General features: G+C 46.5%; 9 protein-coding genes across 11 annotated transcripts; 8 read left to right on the forward strand and 1 right to left on the reverse strand.

The window, feature by feature from the left end:
* Positions 1–5: 5 nt before the first annotated feature.
* Positions 6–1,428, forward strand: LOC9646061 (autophagy protein 5). Its single transcript, XM_024674680.1, has 8 exons — positions 6–128; positions 228–376; positions 450–516; positions 565–654; positions 705–792; positions 845–913; positions 970–1,104; positions 1,158–1,428. Exons 1-8 carry the CDS (start codon positions 30–32, stop codon positions 1,406–1,408), a joined length of 948 nt encoding a protein of 315 aa, XP_024530448.1. The 5' UTR covers positions 6–29; the 3' UTR covers positions 1,409–1,428.
* A 32-nt stretch (positions 1,429–1,460) lies between these two features.
* LOC9645519 lies at positions 1,461–3,350 on the forward strand. Its single transcript, XM_024674682.1, has 12 exons — positions 1,461–1,540; positions 1,598–1,795; positions 1,876–1,976; positions 2,030–2,072; positions 2,124–2,185; positions 2,236–2,292; positions 2,343–2,378; positions 2,429–2,506; positions 2,572–2,638; positions 2,684–2,737; positions 2,788–2,891; positions 2,944–3,350. The coding sequence occupies exons 1-12, from the start codon at positions 1,492–1,494 to the stop codon at positions 3,031–3,033; spliced, it is 939 nt and encodes a 312-aa protein (XP_024530450.1). The 5' UTR covers positions 1,461–1,491; the 3' UTR covers positions 3,034–3,350.
* A 167-nt stretch (positions 3,351–3,517) lies between these two features.
* Positions 3,518–6,870, forward strand: LOC9645520 (5-methyltetrahydropteroyltriglutamate--homocysteine methyltransferase 2). The gene is made up of 14 exons (XM_002969719.2): positions 3,518–3,641; positions 3,743–4,102; positions 4,168–4,255; positions 4,312–4,439; positions 4,486–4,677; positions 4,728–5,094; positions 5,147–5,227; positions 5,286–5,452; positions 5,512–5,617; positions 5,673–5,923; positions 5,990–6,062; positions 6,119–6,247; positions 6,311–6,532; positions 6,597–6,870. Exons 2-14 carry the CDS (start codon positions 3,753–3,755, stop codon positions 6,741–6,743), a joined length of 2,301 nt encoding a protein of 766 aa, XP_002969765.1. The 5' UTR covers positions 3,518–3,641; positions 3,743–3,752; the 3' UTR covers positions 6,744–6,870.
* Positions 6,871–6,954: 84 nt separating this feature from the next.
* LOC9645521 (meiosis-specific protein ASY1) lies at positions 6,955–8,705 on the forward strand. Its single transcript, XM_024674961.1, has 11 exons — positions 6,955–7,026; positions 7,084–7,143; positions 7,196–7,292; positions 7,346–7,414; positions 7,483–7,575; positions 7,636–7,744; positions 7,793–7,862; positions 7,927–7,965; positions 8,007–8,132; positions 8,183–8,434; positions 8,658–8,705. The coding sequence occupies exons 1-11, from the start codon at positions 7,024–7,026 to the stop codon at positions 8,703–8,705; spliced, it is 966 nt and encodes a 321-aa protein (XP_024530729.1). The 5' UTR covers positions 6,955–7,023.
* LOC9645522 (protein S-acyltransferase 8) lies at positions 8,312–10,488 on the forward strand. The gene is made up of 8 exons (XM_002969721.2): positions 8,312–8,434; positions 8,498–8,605; positions 8,658–8,851; positions 8,906–9,056; positions 9,110–9,292; positions 9,358–9,648; positions 9,706–9,939; positions 10,014–10,488. Exons 4-8 carry the CDS (start codon positions 9,018–9,020, stop codon positions 10,395–10,397), a joined length of 1,131 nt encoding a protein of 376 aa, XP_002969767.1. The 5' UTR covers positions 8,312–8,434; positions 8,498–8,605; positions 8,658–8,851; positions 8,906–9,017; the 3' UTR covers positions 10,398–10,488.
* A 364-nt stretch (positions 10,489–10,852) lies between these two features.
* Positions 10,853–12,878, forward strand: LOC9645523. Of its 2 annotated transcripts, XM_024674794.1 has the most exons (10): positions 10,853–11,247; positions 11,352–11,593; positions 11,648–11,763; positions 11,824–11,882; positions 11,938–11,975; positions 12,078–12,141; positions 12,200–12,253; positions 12,305–12,403; positions 12,470–12,556; positions 12,623–12,878. In XM_024674794.1, the coding sequence occupies exons 1-9, from the start codon at positions 10,885–10,887 to the stop codon at positions 12,515–12,517; spliced, it is 1,083 nt and encodes a 360-aa protein (XP_024530562.1). In that variant the 5' UTR covers positions 10,853–10,884; the 3' UTR covers positions 12,518–12,556; positions 12,623–12,878. The 2 variants fall into 2 exon arrangements, with proteins under 2 accessions (XP_024530562.1, XP_002969768.2); XM_002969722.2 differs by having other exon boundaries at positions 12,470–12,664.
* Positions 12,879–14,242: 1,364 nt separating this feature from the next.
* Positions 14,243–15,725, forward strand: LOC9645524. Of its 2 annotated transcripts, none has more exons than XM_002969723.2 (4): positions 14,243–14,647; positions 14,738–14,825; positions 14,879–15,119; positions 15,186–15,725. In XM_002969723.2, the coding sequence occupies exons 1-4, from the start codon at positions 14,249–14,251 to the stop codon at positions 15,682–15,684; spliced, it is 1,227 nt and encodes a 408-aa protein (XP_002969769.1). In that variant the 5' UTR covers positions 14,243–14,248; the 3' UTR covers positions 15,685–15,725. The 2 variants fall into 2 exon arrangements, with proteins under 2 accessions (XP_002969769.1, XP_024530561.1); XM_024674793.1 differs by having other exon boundaries at positions 14,741–14,825.
* A 1,283-nt stretch (positions 15,726–17,008) lies between these two features.
* On the forward strand, positions 17,009–19,220 carry LOC9645525 (glutamyl-tRNA reductase 2). Its single transcript, XM_002969724.2, has 3 exons — positions 17,009–17,515; positions 17,586–17,827; positions 17,884–19,220. The coding sequence occupies exons 1-3, from the start codon at positions 17,251–17,253 to the stop codon at positions 19,021–19,023; spliced, it is 1,647 nt and encodes a 548-aa protein (XP_002969770.1). The 5' UTR covers positions 17,009–17,250; the 3' UTR covers positions 19,024–19,220.
* A 1,340-nt stretch (positions 19,221–20,560) lies between these two features.
* On the reverse strand, positions 20,561–22,267 carry LOC9645526 (shikimate O-hydroxycinnamoyltransferase). The gene is made up of 2 exons (XM_002969974.2): positions 21,830–22,267; positions 20,561–21,776 (listed from the first exon to the last, which is right to left on the reverse strand). Exons 1-2 carry the CDS (start codon positions 22,265–22,267, stop codon positions 20,814–20,816), a joined length of 1,401 nt encoding a protein of 466 aa, XP_002970020.1. The 3' UTR covers positions 20,561–20,813.
* Positions 22,268–25,021: the final 2,754 nt, after the last annotated feature.

Raw genomic sequence — 25,021 nt, forward strand, 5'->3', positions numbered from 1 at the left:
TATGAGTCTAGGGCTAACACTTACAAGCTATGGATGCCAGGCGCCATGTCTGGGAGGGCGCGATCCCCATTTCTTTTCAGCTGGATCCTTCCGAGATTGCTACGGCGCCAGCTCCTCTTCCGCTTCTGGTAAGATTTCGATTGTCCTGGTGCAAATGCAAATCTTGCTCTTTCATCGAAAGAATTTCCATTCCAAACATCTAAAATCTCGTGCTTGATGCGTTGTAGCTAATGGCTGCTCGGAATGGATACCTCCCCCTCCTCGCTAATCGAATCCGGCAGTATTTCCAGAACGCTGTCTTGTCTTCTCCTTCGTCTTCTACCCCTTCCAGCGATCAGATTCTGTGGTTCGATTTCAAAGGTTTGCCTCTCAAATGGTATAATCTAGCTAGAACTTCCTTGTCACTTAAGATTTCTTTGGTCTTTTTAATTGTTTCTTTGGATGGATAGGCACATTCCTACTGGTGTTCTGTTTGACTTGCTGTGTCTTGAGCCACAAAGGCCGTGGGATCTCACAGTAAGAATCTTTTCTACAGAGCCTTGTGTTTAGCGGCTGATATGACAGGTCCATTTTCGGGGCTATCCTTCCGAGATGATGGCTCCTTACGAGGGCGATGAAGCTGTGAAATGGAGCTTCATGAACACTCTGAAAGAGGTAACGCAATTGTTGTTTGTATGGCCTGTAAGTTCGAATACTTTGTCCAGGCGTCGTACATCATTCGTGGAAACACGAAGAACGTCATGGACTTGACACAGAACGACCAGAACAACCTGTGGAGCAGCATTGTGAAAGGTTTGCGACCTGTGTTTGATGTGGAAACTATATCTGTAGTTTGCTACTTCAGGGGATATGGAAGAACACGATCGCATCGCAGCTCAGTTTGTTGGTCCTGGGAGAATCGAAGGCAAGCCAGGTAGCTAGAAATGGTGATATGGTTTAGCTGTTTCACTCTATCAACTTGGACTCCAGGGAAGGTACCTCTACGCCTTTACGTTCGTGCTGTGAACGGCGGTCTGGATGATCCTTTCTCTTTAGCCCCAGTCAAAAGCTGGAACGAAGTGATGATTCTGACGAGACCCGTAGAAATTCTTCGCCAAGAAGAAGGTGAGCTTGTAATCTTTCTTTTGCCTAGTTTCACTTACCTTCTGTTTGAGCAGGCCTAGCGTTCACCTTAGGAGACGCACTGGTGAAAGTTCTGCCTCAATATTTTGGTAGCAGCTCCGAAGATCCCGAGCATAGCAGTAGCGATTCTAGAGTTGACGAATACGGACCGGGTGTACAGTTCGATGGCACGGTCAAAATTCAGGGAATTCAGCCCAACCTCGACTTGCCTTTCGACTGGGTGGCCAGAAATTTGGCTGGACAAGAGCATTTCACCCACGTCTGCCTGTGGGTGCCCGGGAAATAAAGCTGACAACGTTTCTGTAAGTCAATTGTATCATTCTTTAGCTTAGCTCCTCGACACTAGGGTTTTGTTTCGCTTCCATTTCAATGGAGAGCTCCTCGAGAAAGCACCATGTCCGCTGCATTGTGAAACTTGGTAAGTTTTCTCTTGTGAGTTTTATTTGGTGCTCACTATTTCCTGTGTGCCTTCCAGGAGGCGCAGCTATTACTTTCAAGGACAAACTCGAAGCTTTGAACCGCGAGAGTTTGTCTAGGACTAGCTTGCAGCTCCACGAAGCCATGGGAGGTGGCGTGTCTTTCAACATGGATTGGAGCAAAAATCTAGAAGTGCCAGATCCCATTGACATGGAGCTCCATCAGAAGCATGCCTTCGTTGTGGTCCATGGTGCAGGTATGATTTCAACACATTTTGTTCTAAGATTGTTGTTACTGTAGTCCTGGACTAAAGCTTGTAGCTGTTTGCTTAAACAGGTTCTTTCGGGCACTTCCAAGCCAGCATTTCTGGTGTCAATAAGGGAGGCTTGGACAACTCGCTGCTCGTAAATGCAGGTTTTGTCGCAACAAGATTATCAGTTAAGTTGATCCATTTCTCCTCTAGTGACACATAATTTTCTGTAACAATCAGGTCACTAAACTCAATCACAAAGTGATCCGAGCGCTTGCATCACGTGAGTACTTTGTTGATCATTTGTGAGAAAACGTAACTATCTCAAATTCAGAGGGTATTCCTGCTGTTGGCATGCCCCCATTTGCTGCTGGGTGGTCAACTCATAAGCGCATCGTAGGTAGTAGCTTTCTTGACGTCGTGTTACGCATATGTTTTTTCTGCAGCTAGATTGCGACAATGTTTCTGGAGTAAGGGAAGTTGTCGATGCTGGCTTTGTGCCCGTAAGTTTTGTTTTCTTTTATCCCTTGGACTCTTACGAAAGAACTTGCAGGTCTTGCACGGTGATGCTGTGCGCGATAGCCATCAGGTAAGTTTTCCGTAGCCTGACTTCCAGGTAACTTTTTACTTTTTTACCAGGGCTGCTGCATTCTGAGTGGAGATGTTATCGTCCGCCGCCTTGCGGAGGAACTACAGCCTAGCTATGTCGTCTTTCTTGTATACTGATTTTTCTCTTTTTCTCTTTTGCTTCGTTTTGAAGTATTTCCCTGACTGAATCGCAGACAAACGTTCCTGGGGTTTTTGATCGTCCACCGTCAGAAGAAAATGCAGTTTTACTGCAAGAGATTGGTACGTTTTGAGCTTTTGGCGATGGCACTTAATTTTATTTCCTAGTTGTCTACGAGGATGGGACTTGGAGCATTGCAAGACCACGACTTGAGGCCCCAGGTAATCTTCTCACTTTAACTTCTCAATCTACTAGACTCGTTCGCTTGCAGTGAAAACCGAGATGGCCTCTCATGATACCACTGGAGGAATGGCTACAAAGATCGCTGAGGCAGCTTCCATCTCTCGGCTGGGAATGGATGTCTACATTGTGGAGGTACAAAGCTCTTTTCTTCCTTTTTCTTCTGATCTATCATTTCGTAACATAGGCTGGAACCGAGCACGCTCTCCAAGCTTTGAAAGGAAACATCGAACAAAACTGGATTGGAACAATCGTGAGGAAAGCGAACTCTACTTAATCTTCACTGTGAGACAAATTCGAAACTTACACTGGATTTTTAGCTCGAAGTAAGTTCTCTAGCCTGGCGCTTACCAAAGTGGAAGGAAAAAACTTCGCTTGGACTCGTAAGTTTCGTGGTAGATAAGAAATTTTCAATGCCAAGCCAACAACAAACTATCAAAGCATTGGAATGTGGTCAATTTGAGGATACGCTACATGGCTGGGACGACGTAAATGGGAGAAATATTCCTATCGTAAGTCCACGATGTTTCGTGCGGCACACGAAGATCCCATGGAATTTTTAACGCCTCCAAAACAATGTGTGGAGAGGCATTACCTACCAGCCCATATGCTTTGACCCCCAATCTCTGCCGTACGTGCCGTGGCGGTGTCAACGGTCACGATGCGCGGTAGGGCTCTTCGCATTGTGGAGAAGAGTAGCTTGGCCAAAAGCTAACCCACTGTGGACGTTTGTGTTTGCCCTACTGTAGTGGTCGCAATCAGCTACAGTGACGCTCGCCCAGGGCCTTTATCTTCGGTGCGCGCGCCAGGGTTTCTCGCACTGCCGTCTCGACTAGCAGCGGCCTCCAGATCCAGATCCACGACAATCTCGGCGCTGCTCGCGAGGTGAGGCACCGCTCGCGATTCCAGCTCGATTCTTCGCGAAATCTCTTCCGCATTTTGATCTAGATCTAGATCTTGATCCAAATTTCGTTGCTTTGTGCCAGATCCTGTGCCATGGCGTCTCACATTGCTGGCTACCCTCGCATGGGCCCGAAGAGAGAGCTCAAGTTCGCTCTCGAGTCATTCTGGGATGGGAAGTCGAGCGCTGCGGATTTGGAGAAGACTGCCAAGGATCTGCGCGCCTCGATCTGGAAGCAGATGTCCGACGCCGGGGTTTCATTCATCCCCAGCAATACATTCTCCTACTATGATCAGGTCCTCGATACCACGGCCATGGTGGGAGCTGTTCCTCCCAGATATGGCTGGACTGGTGGAGATGTGGCCTTCGACACCTATTTCTCCATGGCGAGAGGGAATGCCAAGCAACCGGCTATGGAGATGACGAAATGGTTCGACACTAACTAGTAAGTATCTGGCTAGTTCATGTGATTTGTGGTGGAATTGCTAACGTTGTGGAAATTTTGGGCAGCCACTACATCGTCCCTGAGCTCGGTCCCGAGGTTAAGTTCACGCTATCCTCGCGCAAGGTTTTGGAGGAATACACTGAAGCGAAAGAGGTTGGTTTTATGGTTTCTTTGATTCTTGCTGGATGTAATTCTTGGATGGTTTGCAGCTCGGCATTGAGACTGTTCCAGTTCTGGTCGGACCATTCACTTACCTGTCGCTGGCAAAGCCTGCTAAAGGAGTTGCCAAGGACTTCGATCTTCTTGGGCTTTTGGAGGATCTCTTACCCGTCTACAAGTACTTTAAAATGTCCATTGTCATTTTTACTGAAGTGAGGTTCCAGGGAAGTGATTGGCGAGCTGAAAAGTGCCGGTGCCAAATGGATTCAGTTCGACGAACCAGCTCTTGTTCTGGATTTGGAGTCCCACAAGTATGATGTCTTTAAGAAGGCGTACTCCGACCTGGCACCGAGCTTTGGCGATCTTAAGCTTTTGGTGGTGACGTACTTTGCGGATCTTCCAGCTCCGGCCTACGAGTAAGCGGATAATTTCCTGCCGTTTATCCATCTCATGTTTGTATATGCAGGCTGCTCACTGGACTTGAATGTGTGGATGGTGTGGGACTTGACTTGGTTCGCGGCACCAAGACTGTTGAATTGATCAAGGTAGCAGGGTTTCCTTCCTCGAAGAAGCTGTTCGCCGGTGTCGTTGATGGTCGTAACATTTGGGCCAATGACCTCGCTTCATCGCTCACGTTGCTCGGGGAACTGGAGAGCAAGCTGGGGAAAGGAAACGTTGTGGTATCGACGTCGTCTTCACTTCTCCACACAGCAGTTGATCTCAAGAACGAGACTAAACTCGACGCTGAGCTCAAGTCTTGGCTAGCATTTGCTGCTCAGAAGATCGTCGAAGTCGTTAGTCTTGCTGGGGCTCTCGGTGGAAAGAAGGATGAGGTGCGTTCATAGATTTCATGTTTTGCATTTCTAAGTATTTGTTCGTCTCCAGGAGTTCTTTGCGGCCAATGCATCTGCTCAGGCCTCTAGGAAGACGTCTCCTAGAGTCCACAACGACGAAGTGAAGAAGGCGGTAAGCCCGTCCTAGAATCCCCCCTTCATGGCATTAATCCATGTACTTGGTGTCTCAGGCTGCTGCCCTTCAAGGATCGGAGCACAGGCGTGCAACTCCTGTGGCAGATCGTCTTGATGAACAACAAAAGCACTTAAAGCTTCCTATTCTGCCAACAACTACAATTGGATCTTTCCCTCAGACAGCTGACCTGCGCCGAGTGCGACGTGATGTGAAGAGCAAGAAGTAAGTGAAGACTTTTAGACAGGATTCTATCTTATGCATCCGTGCATCCGTGTGATCAGGATAAGCGAGGAAGAGTACGTGACGGCCATCAAATCTGAAATCGCCAGCGTTGTGAAGCTCCAGGAGGAGCTTGATATTGACGTCCTCGTCCACGGAGAACCCGAGGTAGGATTTGGCAGATTCCATAACTGATCTAATCTACATTGTCCTTTTTCGCCAGAGAAACGACATGGTTGAGTACTTCGGTGAGCAGCTGCAAGGTTTTGCTTTCACCGTCAACGGATGGGTACAGTCCTACGGATCCCGGTGTGTAAAGCCACCCATCATCTACGGAGATGTGAGCAGGCCCAAGGCAATGACTGTCGAGTGGTCTTCCTACTCGCAGAGCCTCACTAAGAGGCCCATGAAGGGAATGCTCACGGGACCCGTGACAATTTTGAACTGGTCCTTCGTCAGAAATGACCAGCCGAGGTGAGCTTTTGTCTTTCTCATCGACATCTTTGCTAACTGGTCTTACGTTTCATTCATTCACCACAGAGAGAAAACCACGTACCAGATTGCCTTGTCCATCAAAGAGGAGGTCGAAGACCTTGAGAAAGCTGGCATCCATGTACGTTGTTCTATGGGTTTGTTTTGGCCGCGTGCTAACAAAAGCTATTCTGCCAGGTGATTCAAATCGACGAAGCTGCTCTACGAGAGGGTCTTCCTCTCCGCAAGTCCGAGCAGGCCGCCTACTTGAACTGGGCCGTCCATGGTTTCCGCATCACGTCGTGCGGAGTGAAAGACACGACTCAGGTAAAAGACGCGACGAGTTTCTATAGCTTCGTGACTGACACTGGCGTTGTTTGAAATCCACAGATCCACACCCATATGTGCTACTCCCACTTTAACGACATCATCACAGCCATCATCGACATGGACGCCGATGTGATCACGATCGAAAACTCTCGCTCGGATGAGAAGCTACTGTCCGTGTTCCGGGAGGGAGTCACGTATGGAGCCGGCATTGGACCCGGCGTGTACGACATCCACTCTCCGCGAATTCCAGACACCGAGGAGATGGCCGAGCGCATTCGCAAGGTACAAATCTTTCGCTTGGTTTCGCTCTGGAAGATCCTGATCGATCTTCTTTTTTTTTTACTAGATGCTTGCCGTCCTGGAATCCAAGGTTTTGTGGGTGAACCCCGACTGTGGTCTCAAGACGCGAAAGTATGGCGAGGTTCTCCCGGCGCTCACTAACATGGTAAAGGCCGCCAAGATCCTTCGCGCGGAGCTAGCCAGCACTCACTGATCGATCCCCTCACCTGGAAAGCGAGAATTTTTTCCTCTATGGCAAAATAATTTCTAAAGTGAAATGCTATTTTGGCGAGTTTTATCTTAATTGTTTAAGCAAGAAAATGCGAATTGGTAAAGTGTAAGAAAATGCGCATAAATTGAATTAAGAAAGGGGTAGATTGTGCGTGGAATCGATCCGGTGCCACATTTTTCCCGCTCCGATTCAAAATTTTCTATCGGATATATAAGCAAGGCCGGCTGGCTTTAACGCATAGGGTTTTGCGAGCGCTTTGGAGATGGTATGGCTCGTGTTCTTCCTTGTTCGAGATGGTAATTCTTTGTTCTTGCTCTTCCAGGCGCAATCTCTTGCTGTGAAGCCGAAGACGGAGATTACCGAGAAGGAATCGCTTCAGCTGGTAAGCGCGCCGATCCGGAAGATCGCGGCATTGCTCAGTCGTTCTTTTCCAGACTAGAAACCTCCTCCGGATCGCCGTCTTCAACATCAGCTACATCCGGGGATTGTTTGACGAGAAGTACTTCGCCGACACTCCCATTCCAGGCATTGGTAATGCGATTGCTAACGTTCTTTGGCCGGAAACTGACAGAGATTTCGAGCAGATATGAAGGTCAAGAGGCTTCTTCCCTACGACAATGAGTCCCGGAGATTGATCGACTGGATTGAAAAAGGTTTTTGTTCTTTTTTTCTTGTCGAGAGATTTTCACTTCCCTGATATTTTTTTCATATCGTTCCTCAGGAGTGTATGATGCGCTGCAAAAGAAATACCTGAGATCGATGATGTTTTCCATTTGTAGCGGAGACGATGGGCCTCTGATTGAGGAGTATGAGTGTAAGTACCAAACGTCTCATTCCTATTTCAGCTCTTTGATTTTTTCCAATGGCAATGCAGTCTCCTTCACCTACCCGGAAAATTCATGCGAAATGACGATTGCTCGGGCTGGAGATGAGAAATCCGGCAGAAACGTCAGCTCGGGCGATAAGACGATGAAGTCAATGAAGTAAGTAGTATTCTCGTAAAACTGACATAACGAGTTTTGGCTGGGCAGAAAATCCGTTTGCAGGATCGTGAGAACTCTCATTCAGCTTATGCGCACCCTTGACAACGTTCCAACCGAGGTAGATTTTCTTTGCTTGCTTGCCTCCAGCGAAACGATGTGATTGAATTACCCCTTGATCTCAGAGAACCATCATCATGAAGCTTCTATACTACGATCTAACGGTATGCCTTAATGTATGACGATGCTATCAACATTTTTGCAGCCGGAGGATTACGAGCCTCCGTTTTTCAGGTGCTGCACTGAGGACGACCAGATGAAATGGGTGAAAACTCCTATCAGAGTGAAAGTAGGGGATCTAAACAGCAAGCACTACGCTGTGGCTTTGAAGGTGCGTAGCATGTCTCGGTTTCCTTCTTCCTTTGACTTCTTCTCGTGCAGGTGAGAAGCACACTTGACCCTTGTGAGGACGAGAACGAGAGGAGAGACGAGAACGAGTGTGACGACTGCGAAGGTGATCAAACCGAGAAGGAACGCGTGGAGGTGGAAGCAAAGCTGCAGCAGCTCAAATGCAGCAGCAACGTCTCCACGATCGGTCTGTTTCGTACAGTCGGCTCCGAGGTGACCAGGCACGGAGACTCGGCTTCTGGCTTTTCAAAGAGGCCGCTATCTCCAACAACATCCATTTGCCAGGTACTCGATTGGTTAATGTTGCAAATTTTTTTTTTTTGTTCGTTGACGGATATGCTCTTTCAGCCGGCCATGTCCAAGGAAAGCACGATCCCGGCTAGAGGAGCGGCTGCTTTGGACTGTCATAGACTGAGCCAAGACTGCATGGACATGGACCGTATGAAAGCCAGCAAGGTAATTTGAAGATACTCGTCTTTCTTGAACTCGATTTTGATTTGTTGCGCAGGTGCAAGAGCCGATCTACCAGCCGGCAAAGAAAATGCGAAGCAGCTAGACAGGAAGGCATTCGGTTTGTATATAAACTTAGTTGTCGGACACGTGGACTCGCGGTTGTGCATCAGAGTAGCCCTAATTGTTCTGTCTTTCTTTCGTTGTTTTTTTCTCCTTCCTTCTCTCTGGTAAAGCGCTGCGAAAGCAGAGGTCAGTGGTTTTTCATTCTCGAGGATGCGCAGCTGACGATTTAATCCAATGCAGGGTGCTGGGAAACAAAAATGCGGCCAGTTTTTCGATTGACAGCGCCTTGAAACTACATGAGAGTGACGGATTTGAATGGCGTATATGCTGGAAACGCGTTCTGAGGCATGCTATGGGCAAGCGTCTTTATCAACACTGGAAGGGACGAAATGTGAGCTCCCGGCTTTCGATTTATCTAGTTTTCCTCACTCCTTGTTGTGGCAGAAGTTTCTTTTTGGCGGAAGGCTTGTGCTTGGCCCGGATGCAAAGGCTGTAGCTATTACCGTCGTTTTGATTGTTGTCCCATCCATCGTTTTCTTCTCCTGCGTTGCAAGGTACCTTTTTGACGACTTTCCACACCGCAGTGGAGTGGCAATTCTGGTTATAGCAGTCTTATACCTTGCATGTGTAAGTTTTGTCTCGCTTTTCCCATTCACTGATACGAGGACTGATTGATCGCTTCTCCATTCCAGGTGTTGACGTTCTTACTGCTCACCTCTAGTACAGACCCGGGCATTATACCTCGTAATCGCCATCCACCCGAAGTTGAGGACAGACCTCTGGATTTTGTATCTGGACAAAGCGGGAGAGTGCGGCTCCCACGAACCAAAGATGTCGTTGTAAACGGCATTGCGGTCCGGACCAAGTACTGTGACACTTGTATGCTCTACAGGCCTCCTCGCTGCTCTCACTGCTCGGTGTGCAACAATTGCGTGGAGCGTTTTGATCACCACTGTCCATGGGTTGGACAATGCATTGGCCAAGTAAGCTCTACTTCTTCCTGTTATCACTTACAGACCAGCTTTCCCCTTCTCTTGCAGAGGAACTACCGTTTCTTCTTTATGTTCGTGTCGTCGGCAACGCTCTTGTGCGTCTATGTGTTTGCGATGTGCACCGTCTACATCAAGTCCGTGATGGACGACCGCCAGTGCAGCGTGTGGACAGCCATGGCAAAGTCACCGGCGTCCATCCTCTTGATGGTCTACTCCTTCATATGCGTATGGTTTGTTGGAGGGCTTACTTTCTTCCATCTCTACCTCATCAGCACGAACCAGGTGCCTCGTCCTTCGAGCACGCTGCTAGAAACCCACTCCATCTCTTACAGATTCTTTGCGTTTCTTTCGTGCAGACCACCTACGAGAACTTCCGCTACCGCTACGAGAACAAGCTGAATCCGTACAACCTGGGCATGGCGAGCAACCTGCGCGACGTCTTCTGCGCGGCGATCCCGCCCTCCAAGAACAACTTCCGAGCATATGTTGACGACGAGGAGGACTCCCGGGACGAGGAAGCGCGCAGCCGGCACAGCGACTCCGGGGGCACCAAGACCACCACACTCCCCAGCGAGGAGGAGGATCAAGAGCTCCACACTTGCGGGAACAGCAACGCGGACGAGATCCTGGAGGACGGAACCGAGTACGACTATGGCGGCGAGCAGTCCAGCCCCGTCAACTCCTCGTCCAGGCGCTCCAGTTGGGACCACAAGAGCGTCGGCGATCATAGCATCTGGTAGAGCTCATTGCTCGCTCGAGAAGAGTTAATTTTCTTCTGCGAATATTCTCTAACCGTATCCCAGTTAGCCATAAAAGTAAGAGCTCTAACAAGAAAAACATCGGAAGGCGGGAAGATCTTTTGGCTGTTTGGTCTCCAACTTGAGAATGCAAAATTTGCGAAATGGAAGAGCTTTGCTGATGCACACTCGAAGCTCCAATCATGCGATCAGATGCTAAGCATACGAATCACAAGATTGTTTAAGGAATCACACCTACATCCCATGAAATTTCCAAAAACTATCAATGTCAAATGAAGAATCCTAATGATCGCATCATTGCTTAGTTAAACAGATTGTAATCCATAGGAAAAAAGAAAGTAATAGAATTGATTTGGCATCCAATTAGAATATTCATTAACGGTGAGAAATTTTTTGTTCCAGACCGAGCATATTCTCCCAAACCAAGCAAAGCGCACTTACATTTCTAGGGCTCTTCGTCTCCTCCAAGATGACGAGCGCGTGGGATCCGGCCTACCTGTGGAGGCAAACCAGCAAGCTACTGCGGCGATCCGAGCCGGAGGTCCACGTCCACGAGGTAAATCACGCCGAAATTCCAGCGCCGAGCAGCGGCGGGGGAGGAATCGAGAGGATATTTCCCGCGTTGAGCTCCAGGGATGTGCTGCTCGTCACCGGCGCCGCGGCGGTCGGCGGAGCTCTCGTCGTGGCGGCCGTGTACGCCGCGCCAGGGATTCTGTCCAGGTATCAGATCGAATGCCCGGCGTGTGGATGCCACTGCTGCGTTTGCTATGTCGCCCACCAGCGCCCGGCGGAGCTCGTTGCCAAGATGATCAAGGGAATTTCATCGTCGCTGGTAAGCTCGCGAATTTCTTTTGGAGAGCCTCGTTCTTTCTTCGTTCTCCTTTTTCTCGTTTCTCACTACATTCTTTTTTTCCCTTTGGAAATTTTCTTTGGTAGGCTGCTGGAAAAGAGAAGATCCAGAAGGCTGTAGGATTCACCTCGGCTACCAGCGACGAGCATTCTCACGCAGACAACAACAATGGAAGCTGGACGTGCATCCAAGTCTCGCGGGACAAAAACTCTGCCACTACTGTGGATATCGAAGAGACACCGGCGGCGGCTGTGACAGGCGACGAAGAGATCGACATTGACAACAGGCCTGGCTTGCCAGATCCTTTCTCCGCGACGAAGCGCAAAGGGTAGGCACTTCTAAAGTCTGGCATTCTACAACACTTCATTCTTTGTCCGTGCAGCTATCTCTCGTGGGACGATTACTTCATGTCCATTGCGTTTCTCTCGGCTCAGAGGTCCAAAGATCCCATCCGACAAGTCGGAGCTTGTCTCGTTAGCCAAGACTACGTCATCTTGGGTATGAAACATTTCTCTTCCAGTTTTCTCGAGTTTTTCCCGCTAATGCTGGACTCTCCAGGCATTGGCTACAACGGCTTTCCTCGAGGTTGCTCTGACGATAAGCTTCCCTGGGCCAAAGTAAGCTCCATTCCATGTATTTTACTCTTGAGATTCACTTGGAACCTCTTTGCAGAAATCACGGGATGGTGACTTGCTCAAGACCAAATATCCGTAAGTCGTTTTCTCATTTGTTTGTTCTCTCCACTCGATTTCCTTCGTCTTTCTTCGTGTTTTTCCTGATTTGACAACGTCGTTGTTGTTATCTCTTTGCAGATACGTATGCCATGCGGAAGTGAACGCCATCCTCAACAGGAATCACGCCTCAGCATCCGGTCAGGTACTCGTCAAATTCATGCCACGTTGAAAGCTCTCCCTTCACTTGGATCTCCGTTTAGAGGCTCTATGTGACCATGTTCCCGTGCAACGAGTGTGCCAAAGTCATAATCCAGGTACTGAAATCTTACCACCCTCGCGACTAAACTTCTCGTTTGTCTTTTCAGGCAGGAATTGCCGAAGTGATCTTCTACACCGACAAGCAATCGCACCCCGACTTCCAATTCACGGCCTCACGCAAGCTGCTGTCCATGGCCAACGTTAAGGTAAGAAAGATCCTCCAAGTCTCTGGGAACTGGAGAAATCACAGAAGAACTGTTGTGTCTTTGCAGCTCCGACAGCACCAACCCAAAGCAAAGTCCATCATTCTCGAGTTCTAAGCAAGAGTGAGCTTCCGTACATATATATACACTAGACAAGTAAGAACAAGGAGATCACTCTCCGTACGTAATAGCTATTGACACTAAGAAGTTTTGTCCGTGTAGACGAGGACTAAGAACTTGGTGATCTCTTGCGAGACGATCTTCCATTGCGTGTTCTTGCCGCTCTGGTTGTGATCCGGGTGGTAGAGCCGCAGCGCCTTCTTGAGCGCCGATCGTGGCGACTGGACGCTCTCGTCGACGATCCGAACGCGATCCGCGGGATCCAGCCCCGGCGGCGGATGCTCCGCGAGGAGAAACTCGAGGAACTTGGGCAGATTGTGCTTGTTCTTGGCGAAATTGGCCTCGAGGCGCATGAAAACTTTGGTCTTGAGCTCCTCGTGATCCCTGTTCTTGCTCTTCTTCCTCATTGCCAGGGCCTGGTACGCGCTCTTCATCCTCTCCACGAGCTTGGAGAAATTCTTCCTCCTCTTGTGCTGGAGCAGCGAATCGCCGATGGCGATGGCGCTCGTGTAGGCGCTCTCGCCCTGTTCTTCCAGCCCCAGCGTGACAAGGAGCTGCCCCACGCCTCCCAGCGCGAGAACCCGCGCCTCCTCGTCGCAATCCCTCGCCAGGCGCTCCGATTCGCGGAACTGATCCAGCGCGCTCACCAGGATCTCCAGCCGCTGCTCCGAATCCCGCGATCTCCCGGCCAGCTCGCGGAAATCCTCGCCCTTCTTCCTCGCCTGGATGGATTCGCACAGCCGGCGCTTGAGCTCCACGCGGCGCTGGAGCTCCCGCAGCTCGCGCCGGAAGTCGCGGAAGTCGCGGCCCTCGCATTGCGCGGCGGCGATCTCCAGCGGCGCCGCGCAGTCGCTGAGGATGCCCAGCGCAGCGAGGAAGAATCTCACGCCCTCGCCCCTGTCCGCGTCCTGGATCATCTCCTCGGCCTTGCGGAGGAGAGCCTCGCAGTACGCCCTGTGAAGAACAGCGCTAGCGTGGATTGAGCCTTGGGGGTGGCGCTGGAAGATCTTGCAAGCCTTGGCGAGGCTGGATTCCGAGCCGAGAACTGGATCGCTGGCCGCGATGGCGGCAAAATCCAGCAGCGCCGCCTTGATCCCCGCGATCCAATCTTTGGACTGGATCCCCGATCCGTGGGAGATGGCGTCGAGGGAATCCCTCACGGAGCTGGATAGATGGAAGCTTGCGACGTCCTCACCGCAGCAATCGTGGCGGAGGAGCGCCACCATCGCCAGCCGCCTGTGCGCCGACGCCAGGTTCTTGTGGCACCTGGATTTCTCGGCGCGGTGCTCATCGCCATCGCCAGCGCCATGGGAAGATCGATCGAGGTGGGCGAGAGCGGAGGAGTAGGCCGCCACTGCCTTGGTCAATCGATCATACCTCACCAGTGGCGAGAGATTCTCCGAGTCGCTCCAGAAATGCCTGTTGCCTCTCTCGCGCAGCGAAGAAGCCGCCATCTCCGCGAAGAAACCTCTCTCTCTCTCTCTCTCGCCCGCGACGTAAAGTTGACCACGAATATTCCAATATTGTACGGAACTAGGGCATTTTTCGGGAATTTTACCAATCATATTTGTAACACTGCATTTAATTCGTAAAAGTACTTTATAACCCTTGGAATACGCGAGATCTCTTTAAGTTTAAGATAAAAATAACGTTTTTACCCCTTATAATTTTAAGAATATACCACCTTCAAAAAAGGATTAGGGCTTTAGAACCCTAGTTTCTTGAGCTATGAGGCTCAGAGCGTCCTATCGCTCGGTCGTGGTGGGCGCCGGTCCAGCGGGGCTGGCAGCCATCGCCAATCTCCTCGACGCGGGCATCCATCCAATCCTGTGGGTGGATCCAGCCTTCGCGGCCGGCCGCCTCGCCAGGTACCAGCGAGTTCCAAGCAACACGAAGGTCCAGCTCTTCGTGGATTTCGCCATGGCGTCGCCCACGCTTGCTCGCCTCGCTGCCACCATGTCTCCGCCTCCTCTAGGTGAGTTTGAGAGCATGGATCCGCAAGGCACTTGCTTGCTCAAGCACACGGCTCGGATGGTTTCGCAGCTCACCCGAGGAATCCAGCAGCACCTCGCTGACAAAGTCGATTGCTACCAAGGATGGGTGACTCGAGTTCATGGCTCATCTAAGGTTCGTCACGGTTCTCTCTCTTCCTTCGTGTTCGTGGAGTCGTGAGTGATCTTCCTTGAGAATGAATGACTTGTTATAGTTCTCGTGCAGCAGCCATCTTGGTCTGTTGCTCTCGGCGTCGAAGCTCAAGATCAAGAAGCTACTGTGGTCGACACGGACAGTGTGATCTTCGCCACAGGTTTGTCTCCCACTCCAGACTTGATCGTAAACAGCTCTCCTTGTTTTATCAAGGTTCTCATCCCATCCCCTCGCATTCCTCCTGGGCTCCCCATAAACTCTATGCCCGTCCCGAGCATGCCAAGATGGTCGAGGAGCTGAGCTTGGAGACCGCTCTCGACCCAGGCGCGCTACAATCGGGAGTAACTCCCTCCGACGTTGTAGCTGTCGTCGGTGGAAGCCACTCGGGCGTTCTCTGCCTCAAGAATCTAGCCGAGCTTCCAAATAGACCACGCAAGATCCTTCACTACTATCGGTACTCTTTTCGTTTTCCTTTTTTTTCTTTGCTCGATTGATATGAGTTCTTGGAGTTCTTGTACAGGCAAGAGCTCAAGTATGCCGTCTACATGGACGGCTGGATTCTATATGATAATACGGGACTGAAAGGTGACGCCGCCGTTTGGGCGCAGCAAGTCCTCGAGCCTGGCCTCGTTCCACGCCTCGACTCACACCACCTCGAGAGCCCCGAGAGCGAAGCCGAGATTTACAAGGCAACCATGCCTGAGGTGACCAAGATCATCTACGCGATTGGCTTCCAGCGGAACAAGCTCCCGGAGATGGTGCTGGAGGAGTTTCACGGTGGAGGCTCCAAGGATCATGGAGAACGTGTCAAGCATTCTCCACAGAGTGGGAAGCTCGTCCTGGGCGACAAGCCCATTCCTGGGCTGTGGGGATATGGGATTGCGTTCCCGGAGGAGACTGTGGATCCTCTCGGGAACAAGGAGTGGGCCGTGGGACTGTGGAAGTTTATGCGTTACATGAAGAAGGTGATCCCTGAGAATGTAGCGCCAGAGATTATGAGTAATAGCAGCAAACTATAATAATTAATAATCGAATCAATAAAAGAATTATTGTCAATAAATCAAATATATAAGAACTATAAATTATAAAGATAAAGGCAAATAATTATAATGTAAATTTTATATTTCATACAATTAAAATAAATTTTTTTTTTAATACACTTTCATAAAATTTTTATAAGGATATTTATTAGTAATTTCTTATTAAATATAAACTAGCAAAAATGTTTAAAATTGTTTTGACAAACAATAAACATGACCTCTGTACGATTTGAAATCATAACCTTCAGATTTTTTTGTTTATTCTTGGGGTTAGAGTTTGTTTAGTGATGCATGATGGCATCTTTTCTAGTAAAAATTAATTATAAATTTAGATTTTTTCAAATCAAATATTTTTATTTTTATTTCTTATTTCTGATATTTATCATTTGCAGGTTTTAGTATGTTTTTATGGGAAAATTGTAAAATCATAAATGATCCAAAAGTTATAAAATAAGCTAGTTTTTAATTTATTTTCATATGATTGTTTTAAAACTTTAATTATTCAATTGGATTATTTATTTCTCTCTATCCCACTTTCAAAAGATATATATAATATTATTATTTATTATTTAAAAACAATTTGTAATTATTAGCTATATTCATTAAAGCTTAATTAGGAAAAATTTATGCTGTATAATCACTAATAAATTACTACATCAAGTATCAATAAATTCATTGCATTAGATACCAATATCATCAAAAATAAATAATTAATTAAATATTTTTTATTATAAAAATATTATAGTATATTTTGTTTTTTATATAAGAAACTTGTGAAAATTATTATTAAAATTGTAATTGACTAATTTATTATAAATTATTTTTCAATTTTTATATATTTAAAACTTTGATTAAATAAAACTATATAAAAGAAAAATTTTGAAAATAAATATATAACATTGAAAATAACTTTCAAATGTTAAATATAAGAAGTTTTTTATTAGATATTGTTATTTTATAATTATAACTATAAAGTCGGTAAATACTAAGAACTTTATTAGCGTTTTTCATTTGAAACTCTACAATGTTACAAGATAATTTCAAAAATATAAATTTCAAAATAACATATATTTTTCTTGTAATTTAAATTCAGGGAAATTAAATTGATAAAATTAAAATTCTGAAGATGATGTTCTCGTCTATAATAAAAGGATAAGGTGAAAATAAAGGTGGCAAATCAGTGAGTGCCACGTCACCACAATCTGCGTGCTTTGAGCCTCAAATAGCCGCGCTCATGTGGCTCCCACGTGGCCGCAAACCGGCGGAATCGGTAGCGAACACTATCTTCCGTCTCGGGCCGGCGGGAGCCGCCAGTGGTCCGGTCACCCACCACTATAGAATGGAGCTGGTAAGCAACGCTAGACTTTGAATGGGCAGTGCGTGTTCCAGCCACGCGCACCAGATGGGCGCTTTTGACCTAGAAAGAGGGCTCAAATTGGCGATTCATGAGAAGAAGTCCAGTAGCTCGCACTCTCTCCTAAAGCCCTAGGATCGAATGCGCGCGCCAGACAGATCTGGCTAGGTCTTGGGCAATCTGGACGAGAAATGGCTGCCACAGCCGCAATTGGCCTGTGCTCTTCGATTGGCTCGATAACGGAGGTTTGCAGCAGCTCCAGCAGCTCCAGAATTGTGGAGGTCGCAAGGATTGGCTGCATCCATCGAGATTTTGGTAGATTTCCCAGGAAGGCTGTGCTCGTGAGAGCTTGCTCCATTGGTGGAGGAGGAGGAGACGCTCGTCTTCCTCCCAGTCACAGGGCCAAGGCTGCGAGTTTGGCAGCTCTAGAACAGCTCCGAAATGCCGGCGCCGACAGTAAGTTTAGCTTTCCTGTTTTTTTTTTCTCGTGAGCTGATAAGATTGGATTGGATTGTGTTCTTGGCAGGATACACTAGCGAGAAGAGCAGCATTCTAGTGATAGGATTGAGCGTCCACACAGCTTCGGTGGAGCTACGTGAGAAGTTGGCCGTGCCAGAGGCGGAATGGCCACGCGCTATCGGCGAGCTCGTCTCTCACAACCATATAGAGGAGGCGGCGGTTTTAAGTACGTGTAATCGCATGGAGATTTACGTGGTGGCTCTCTCGTGGCACCGTGGTGTCAAGGAGGTGACCGAGTGGATGTCCAAGGTGAGCTCTCAAGTTCTTGGTGCTAGAGTCTTAAAAACTTCCTTTTGTATTGGTAGACTAGTGGAGTTCCTCTGGAAGAACTCCGGCAGCATTTGTTCATACTACGCGACCGGGACGCGACGCAGCATTTGTTCAAGGTGTCGTCCGGATTGGACTCGCTGGTGCTGGGCGAGGGGCAGATTCTCGCGCAAGTCAAGCAGGTGTTCAAGGTCGGGCAGGGTGCCAACGGATTCGGCAGGAACTTGAATGGGCTCTTCAAGCAGGCGATCACGGCTGGCAAGAGAGTCCGGACGGAGACGAGCATTGCGGCCGGGGCGGTGTCGGTGAGCTCCGCGGCGGTGGAGCTAGCAGCGATGAAAGTTGCGAGCTATGGAGGGCTCTCCGCGGCTCAAGTCGTGATCGTCGGTGCCGGGAAGATGTCCAAGCTGCTCGTCAAGCACCTCATCTCCAAAGGCTGCACCAAGATGGTGGTCGTCAACAGGACGCAGCAGCGCGTGAGCGAGCTCCAGGCCGAGTTTCCAGACTCCACGCTCGAGTACCAGCCTCTGGACGAGATGATGAGATGTGCCGGGGAGGCCGACGTTGTCTTCACGAGCACAGCGTCAGACCAGCCACTCTTCTACAAAGATGACGCTGAGAAGATCCCGGCTGCTCCTTTGGGAACCAGGTTCTTCATCGATATCTCGGTCCCTCGAAACGTTGCGGCCTGTGTTGCCGAGGTCCCCTCCGTCAGGCTCTACAATGTGGACGACTTGAAAGAGGTGGTGGCCGCCAACCAGGAAGAGAGGAGGAGGAAGGCCATGGAAGCCCAGACCATCATCGAGGAGGAGCTGCGGAGCTTCGAGGCGTGGAGGGACTCGCTGGAGACGGTGCCGACGATAAAGAAGCTGCGAGCTTACGCGGAGAGGATCCGGACGAGCGAGCTGGAGAAGTGCCTGGCGAAGATGGGAGGCGACGAGTTGTCCAAGAAGAACAGGAAGCTCATCGAGGACCTCAGCCGGGGAATCGTCAACAAGCTGCTCCACGGGCCCATGCAAAACTTGAGAAGCGATGGCAGTGACGCCAGGACGGTGAACGAGACGCTGGAAAACATGCACGCTCTAGAGAGGATGTTTGATCTCAAAGCCGAGCTTGGTGGTCCCCTGGAGCTCAGATCCGCCAAGCAGCCCCCACCAGCAGCACCACCTTCCAGCTGACCACCACAGAAAATCCGTTCGCTACGGACGATCGAACGATATCGGAAAGGTTTGTCTCTTCTTCTTTATGTTTTTGAGAGCTGAGCTGACGGAATAACACGGCACTGATACCAGTGCCTTGGATTACTCCTGGAAATTGTAAGAAAACATTCATATGAAATCAAACGCGGCACATTGTCGGTGTCCAAATGCAATCATACATACTTCTCACGTTCTGGGAGACGGCCAACGCCTATTTGTTCCCAGCTCCAGAAGTTGTGACCCTAAACCGGCTCTGAAGTCCACCTGGAAGATCGGGAAGTTGACCGTGCTCGTGCTCTGCACGTCGGCTCCAGGGTGTGGGTTTTTCGTCACCGATTATATTATAACCTGAATTTTTATCTTTATTATTGGATACATAAAGTCTGTCAAAATAGTATACGTTTAATTGATATTTATGATATATTTTATAGATCTTATTTTTCTCTGACACATCGATATACAAACTCAAAAAGAGGGGAAGTGAGCATAGCTTTTAAAACTTTTTTGATCAATTTCTGGATTCTTAGTATCAAGAAATTTACAGAAATCTATAAATACCACAAAATTTCTTCATGTGTCTACTGCAACAATATTGTTGCCAGACACACTTGACTGATAAATTGTTTTATATGGAGACTTTGAGAAATACAATTAACCATCATATTAATAAATTTCAAAGGGTATGGCTCATTGTGCATTTGTCAAGTGATTGTAGTATTTATGCAATTAATAATAATTTTTTTTTAGGGTCATGCAGTGCCTAATTGGAAATATGAAACCACAATGCAATTGATGCAAATGAATTGCCAATCCTTCAACTTTTAAAGCATGAAAATATTATATTAGTTAAAAGTATTATGAGATGCAAATGAATTGTCAGTCCTTCAACTTTTAAAGCATGAAAATATCATATTAATTAAAAGTATCATGAGAATCAAACAGAATAATAATTTGCTATGTGTTGCATATTCAATTGATCAATTAGAATCATGTTTATAATTTATAAGTAAAAAATTAATTTTATTATAAGTATTTAGGACAGTTTATAAAATATAAATACAAAATTAATTTAACTGTTAGATGGTGGTAGAATATCCTAAAATATCCAAATATATTCTAAGTATATCCACTCCCATCCCTTAGCCAAACCAAAAATATATGATTGACAAATGAAGGGATGCATTTACTATTTGAAGCAATTAACATATTATTGCATTAGCAGCAGGTTGCTGCTTTCGCTCCACAATGTCCGACTGATGCTTGGAGCCACACCGTAAACGAAGACTTAGGTCTTATGCCCTCATGGCAAAAGAAAAATGTTTATATTATCGGCTGAGATGTTTGTTTAAGGCTCTAGCAAGAGTCCAAGGTCCGCCCACAGTGGAACTTGAATGGCCTCTTGGTTAGCTCCATCACTCCAATCTCCATTCAGATTCTCTTGGGCGAGATCTTGATTGTTGGCGCCAGAAAAATGTCCAAGCTGCTCGTAAAGACCTCCTGCACAAAGATGGTGGTCATCACACGCTGGACGCCCCCAGCCTGCCAGATATTTCAATCCCTGCGACCTAAGCTTGTGAGTACCTAAACAAGGAGCCAGTTGATGCAATTGATTCTAGGGAGCAAAGAACAAACGAGAAAGTCCAAGCTCTTCGCATTGTTTGTCTCATCACTTCCACCTAGCTCCAGCTTCGACCACCCCATGTACAAAGTTATAAACATGGCACCTCGTCAGTGTCCAATCCAAACACGTACCTCTTATATATTTGCTCTCAATTGCTGTAGTAGCTATAGTCTTTAAGATCGGGCTGGAACCTTCGAAAGAGCTCGTTTCGGAACAAGTTCTTCATCGCAAGTCTCTTCATGTAGATGGGAACAAGTCGGTTTCGTCCACCTTCTGGAGCTGGGAACAAGTACGCGTGGCCGTCTCCCAAGAGTGGTTGGAACGTGAAGGAGTTGTGAATAAGCGTTCCCCATCCGAAGTTCACCTCGAAGATCGGGAAGTTGACCATGCTCGTGCTCTGCACGTCGGCTCCAGAGTAGAAGTCGCAGGCAAAACCGATGTCTCTGTCGTTCTTCTGAAGCTCAATCTCCATCCAGTCTATCACCGACTTGAGGTACTCCGTCGTTGTGGCTGAGAGGTCGTCGTAGATGAGCTTTGCAGCGTAGGAGACGTGCTTATCCTTGATGTCCCCGGCTTTAGCTGCTAATGACGAAATATGAGCCGTGTTTCCAAAGAAGCCGCGAGGAAGAGGTGGCTGCCAGCGCTGTCTGCAGCTTATCGGGTAGACATATCGAGTTGTGGTGTCGTCCGGGAGCTCTCTGGCTTCGGTCATCACCTTCCAGGTGAATGCCGCCATTGCAACGAAGCTGGAGGCTTCGACCTTCCAAGGACCGTTTCTGACCTCCTGGATGATTTCGTCCACCTGTTGAGCTGTGAACCTGAAGGTGATAGCTTGGTATGGCGATGGAGCTCCTTCCTCAAAGATCTGATAGTTGCTGCTGAGAGAGCCTTCAGCCTTGGGAACTGAAATGTAGTCCTTAATGGGAACACTCACCACTGGTGGATCTCTGGCTTTCATCAGGTGATTTGCAAACACTGGCGGAGTTGACACTGGAAGATGCGTATGAAGTTCCGACCATGATTTTACAAACTCCATCGCAGCCCAGCCATCGTGAATTGCATGGGCCATACTAAATCCCAGAGCGATCCCTCCACACTTGAAGAGGGTCGCCTGGAAATAAAATCAGCGAGCTTTAAAAGAAGTTTCGAGTCTGTTAATTTTACCTGAGTTCGTATGAGTGGAGCGGTGTTGTAGTCCGCTATGATTGTATCTTCAAATGTCAGCTTGGCTTCTATGGTGCAATCCTTGATGTCTTCCCAGTCATCGAATCTTGCCTCGGTAACTGCCTCGCGAAAAATAACTCCCTCGTCATTCAGCTCGACTTCGAATCTGTTATTCTCGTTCTTCACCAGCCTCCCTGCGAGAGCTGGATAGTAAATCAATAACCTCGACAATGAGTCCTTTAATCCTTTGAAAAAAGCATCCTGGTCTTGAATCAAATGATCCGAAGCTGGCTTGAAGTACCACACGGTGTTCATGTACCACTGGCCTGTAAACACCTGATCTAAATTCGAAAGGAAACGTCGTTCCTGAATTGGTGTTGGAGATGCCGGGACGATAACAGAGGTGCACTTCAGATCGACTCCCCATAGAGCTCCCATTCTCTCTTGAATTCGCGGAAGGGTTGAACCACGCTTTATCGAAGGCTATATGATGGCTGTTGCAAGTTTATTTTTTTTTGGAGCATCGTTTTCCAGGCACATAGGTCAAAGGATCTTCGCTTGAAGAGTGGGTGTTGTCGCTTCTAGCATGTAAATTAAGATTCGCAACCATGACAAATCAAGCTCATCTATCTTGATCAGGACAACTCTACCATGCTAATTTAACGCGTTCTCCGTTTATCGGCACTCGCTCTTGGCCCCATTGACCAACTGCGTGAGCGTTCCCACTAAGGAGATCAAGGCGCTTTTCCTTCCTAGCAAGCTTTCAAAAATTTGCTTATGCTATGTTTCTTAAGATTAAGCTTTATGCCTTATCTTTTTTCCACTAACTGTTTTGCCTATATGTACAATATGACAGTGCAAATAGTTGTCAACCATAGATACAAGTGACCTGCTCAAAATTCATATTATTTAATGCATTATTAATTTGAACAAGTTTAAGCACACGTAAGTGACGAGAAGTGCCTGTCACTTTTTACTTCATCAACCCATTTTTAATATCAGCAGCACCTCCATCATGCTCATCCTTCCTCTGGCCAGACCCGAAATTTTTTAAAATCATGTCAATGTTGAAATTCTTGAAGTGCTGTCCAATTTGCTGAAAAGAAACTCTTGATTTGAATTGTCCAGCACAACCATCACTTCAAATGTAGTGCCTCTTGTAAATAACTCCTTGTTTTAGCAACCAAAAGTGATAGTATTTGAGGTAATGTCGAACAAATACATTCCTTGTTATTGTCATTATGACAAGTAAAAATGAAAGTACTTTTTCACTTAGTCACTTCTTGGAATACATAAGTGTTTCCTTGCTCATTCTCCCAGTGCCTAGATTGCACTTTCCATGAAGCTATAGTTTTTGGTGAAGTCAAGAATAAAAACTATAATTTCAATTCGAAAGTTAGTAAGATATATCAAAAGCTATTGCTTGCCACTTAGTTCAAAAGTTGTGTCAAAAACTTAATAGTATTAACTTTTAACTCATATATCAAGTTTTCTAAAATGGTTTCGACTTCTGAAAACATTAGTTTTCTCAAAAATTTCATCTTGCCTCTTGCTTTCAATTGCTCCATTTGCTTTAGTAAGAACTTCTTTTTAATTTTGATAAATTGTCTCTATTTGATCTTGTAGTTGCTTTCTGTTTCAAACTACTTTGGACAGAGACACCACAAATGTTATATTGTTAGTAGATGCAATTTGGATTGTGCTATTCAATCAAACCTCCAGCATCACAAATGCTAAAATTCTAAAAGGTTGTTTGGTGTTTTCACCTTTGCTTCACATTCTTTTCCTGGTCCATATAGCTCGCATTTGCAATTGCAATCATTATGAGGACCTCACTTGTCAAGCCTTAGTTTCTGCAAACCTTGAATGATGTACTTCATCTTCATGTGATCAATACAACAACATATGTTGCATTCAATTATTAGCTTCATAAATTGGAACTACAAAAGAGAGAAACTATAAGTGAAGCTCAAAGTTGAATTCACTTTACAAACTAATAACACAGTAAAAGTGTAATGAACTAAACACAATTAAGTGGTGGGAGGTGAGTGAGTTTCAAGTGAAAGTAATGCAACAGTCAATGAGTCCTAAAAATTAAGTGAGTCTAAGTGAAAATCAAAGGTGCCAGTAAAATCAAGTGAATATAAGTTAAAATAGAGTATAACTTTAGAAATCTAATAGTGAGAAGCAAGAGGATATATGTGAATCAAACTGAATAGGTAAGTGATTATAATTGCAATTTATTTCCAACCAGTGCATCAAATGTTCCTTGTAAACTCCATGGGACACTCTATGTTGACAAATGTCCTTCCTATTTGGTAACATGCAAGTGTTACAAATTCAGAAATCATGTATCACTTCCTTGATCTCATCTAGTATCTCATTTAAATACTTCCTCTATCTAGCTATCGTTTACAGCAAGTGAAGAAATCAAAACTCATAAATTTGAGTTAATCCATGAAGTTTGCTCTTTTATTCAGGTTGAAAGTGGCTGAGGACTATCTCCTTATAGAGATTAAGATCACTCTTAGTGAGCCCTGTGTACAAAGAAAAATTAGAAATTAGAAATTTTACTGATGGATGAAAGCTAGATATAACATGGCAAAAGTTCTCTATGTGTAGAACCAAGCCAAGAATCTTACATTGAGTGGTGAGAGAGAATGTAAAGGTGAAGTTCTTGAATATACAAGCTATATGGTTGGCAATTCTTTGCTTTGCACAAAATGATGGTTATGACCTTGAAATTGTCACAACTACAACACTTCTTGAGTTGTCACTCACACTTCCAATTAGTGCTGCTGCTCACTATACTGGGAGGCAATCACTTGGCAGCACAACAAGTCTTGGAGAAGTGCAAGAGAACTTTAGCCAAAACTATGAGATTCTTTGGGCCAATAGCTAAGATTCTAACTTATAAGGCCCAAATTAAAAAAAAAGTGATATGTATACCCATCTGATCAAATACAAACTTCAATTCACCAAATCAACAAATCAATTAACTTATCTACCACTAAACACTTTTCTTGGTACCTGTTTCATGCTTTTACCCTAAACATCTCTTCTCTTTTACAATATTAAATATAATAATAACAATAGTATTTTTTATGATGTTGAACATCAATTTATATCCTTTTTATTTAGCTAATAATGAATTACATTTATCGTCATTTCTTATTTACATTTAGATTGATA

This window comes from Selaginella moellendorffii, unplaced genomic scaffold (genome assembly GCF_000143415.4).
Source record: "Selaginella moellendorffii unplaced genomic scaffold, v1.0 SELMOscaffold_13, whole genome shotgun sequence".
In the NCBI taxonomy this organism is placed as follows: Eukaryota; Viridiplantae; Streptophyta; class Lycopodiopsida; order Selaginellales; family Selaginellaceae; genus Selaginella; species Selaginella moellendorffii.

Coding starts and splice junctions, on each gene's coding strand:
- LOC9645521 (XM_024674961.1), top strand. Junction 7,293..7,345: donor CACTCCCATTCCAGGCATTG/GTAATGCGATTG, acceptor GATTTCGAGCAG/ATATGAAGGTCAAGAGGCTT. Junction 7,966..8,006: donor TTCTATACTACGATCTAACG/GTATGCCTTAAT, acceptor ACATTTTTGCAG/CCGGAGGATTACGAGCCTCC.
- LOC9645523 (XM_024674794.1), top strand. CDS start 10,885: ATGACGAGCGCGTGGGATCCGGCCTACCTGTGGAGGCAAACCAGCAAG. Junction 11,248..11,351: donor AGGGAATTTCATCGTCGCTG/GTAAGCTCGCGA, acceptor TTTCTTTGGTAG/GCTGCTGGAAAAGAGAAGAT. Junction 11,764..11,823: donor CCAAGACTACGTCATCTTGG/GTATGAAACATT, acceptor TGGACTCTCCAG/GCATTGGCTACAACGGCTTT.
- LOC9645526 (XM_002969974.2), bottom strand. CDS start 22,267: ATGGGAGCTCTATGGGGAGTCGATCTGAAGTGCACCTCTGTTATCGTC. Junction 21,777..21,829: donor CTCCACTCATACGAACTCAG/GTAAAATTAACA, acceptor TTTTATTTCCAG/GCGACCCTCTTCAAGTGTGG.
- LOC9645522 (XM_002969721.2), top strand. CDS start 9,018: ATGGGCAAGCGTCTTTATCAACACTGGAAGGGACGAAAT. Junction 9,057..9,109: donor AACACTGGAAGGGACGAAAT/GTGAGCTCCCGG, acceptor TTGTTGTGGCAG/AAGTTTCTTTTTGGCGGAAG. Junction 9,649..9,705: donor TTGGACAATGCATTGGCCAA/GTAAGCTCTACT, acceptor CTTCTCTTGCAG/AGGAACTACCGTTTCTTCTT.
- LOC9645525 (XM_002969724.2), top strand. CDS start 17,251: ATGGCTGCCACAGCCGCAATTGGCCTGTGCTCTTCGATTGGCTCGATA. Junction 17,516..17,585: donor CCGAAATGCCGGCGCCGACA/GTAAGTTTAGCT, acceptor TGTTCTTGGCAG/GATACACTAGCGAGAAGAGC. Junction 17,828..17,883: donor TGACCGAGTGGATGTCCAAG/GTGAGCTCTCAA, acceptor TTGTATTGGTAG/ACTAGTGGAGTTCCTCTGGA.
- LOC9645519 (XM_024674682.1), top strand. CDS start 1,492: ATGGAGAGCTCCTCGAGAAAGCACCATGTCCGCTGCATTGTGAAACTT. Junction 1,977..2,029: donor TTGTCGCAACAAGATTATCA/GTTAAGTTGATC, acceptor TGTAACAATCAG/GTCACTAAACTCAATCACAA. Junction 2,639..2,683: donor AGTTTTACTGCAAGAGATTG/GTACGTTTTGAG, acceptor TTTATTTCCTAG/TTGTCTACGAGGATGGGACT.
- LOC9645524 (XM_002969723.2), top strand. CDS start 14,249: ATGAGGCTCAGAGCGTCCTATCGCTCGGTCGTGGTGGGCGCCGGTCCA. Junction 14,648..14,737: donor GAGTTCATGGCTCATCTAAG/GTTCGTCACGGT, acceptor GTTCTCGTGCAG/CAGCCATCTTGGTCTGTTGC. Junction 15,120..15,185: donor AAGATCCTTCACTACTATCG/GTACTCTTTTCG, acceptor GTTCTTGTACAG/GCAAGAGCTCAAGTATGCCG.
- LOC9646061 (XM_024674680.1), top strand. CDS start 30: ATGGATGCCAGGCGCCATGTCTGGGAGGGCGCGATCCCCATTTCTTTT. Junction 793..844: donor GTGGAGCAGCATTGTGAAAG/GTTTGCGACCTG, acceptor TTGCTACTTCAG/GGGATATGGAAGAACACGAT. Junction 1,105..1,157: donor AATTCTTCGCCAAGAAGAAG/GTGAGCTTGTAA, acceptor CTGTTTGAGCAG/GCCTAGCGTTCACCTTAGGA.
- LOC9645520 (XM_002969719.2), top strand. CDS start 3,753: ATGGCGTCTCACATTGCTGGCTACCCTCGCATGGGCCCGAAGAGAGAG. Junction 4,678..4,727: donor CTTCCAGCTCCGGCCTACGA/GTAAGCGGATAA, acceptor TTGTATATGCAG/GCTGCTCACTGGACTTGAAT. Junction 6,248..6,310: donor GAGTGAAAGACACGACTCAG/GTAAAAGACGCG, acceptor TGAAATCCACAG/ATCCACACCCATATGTGCTA.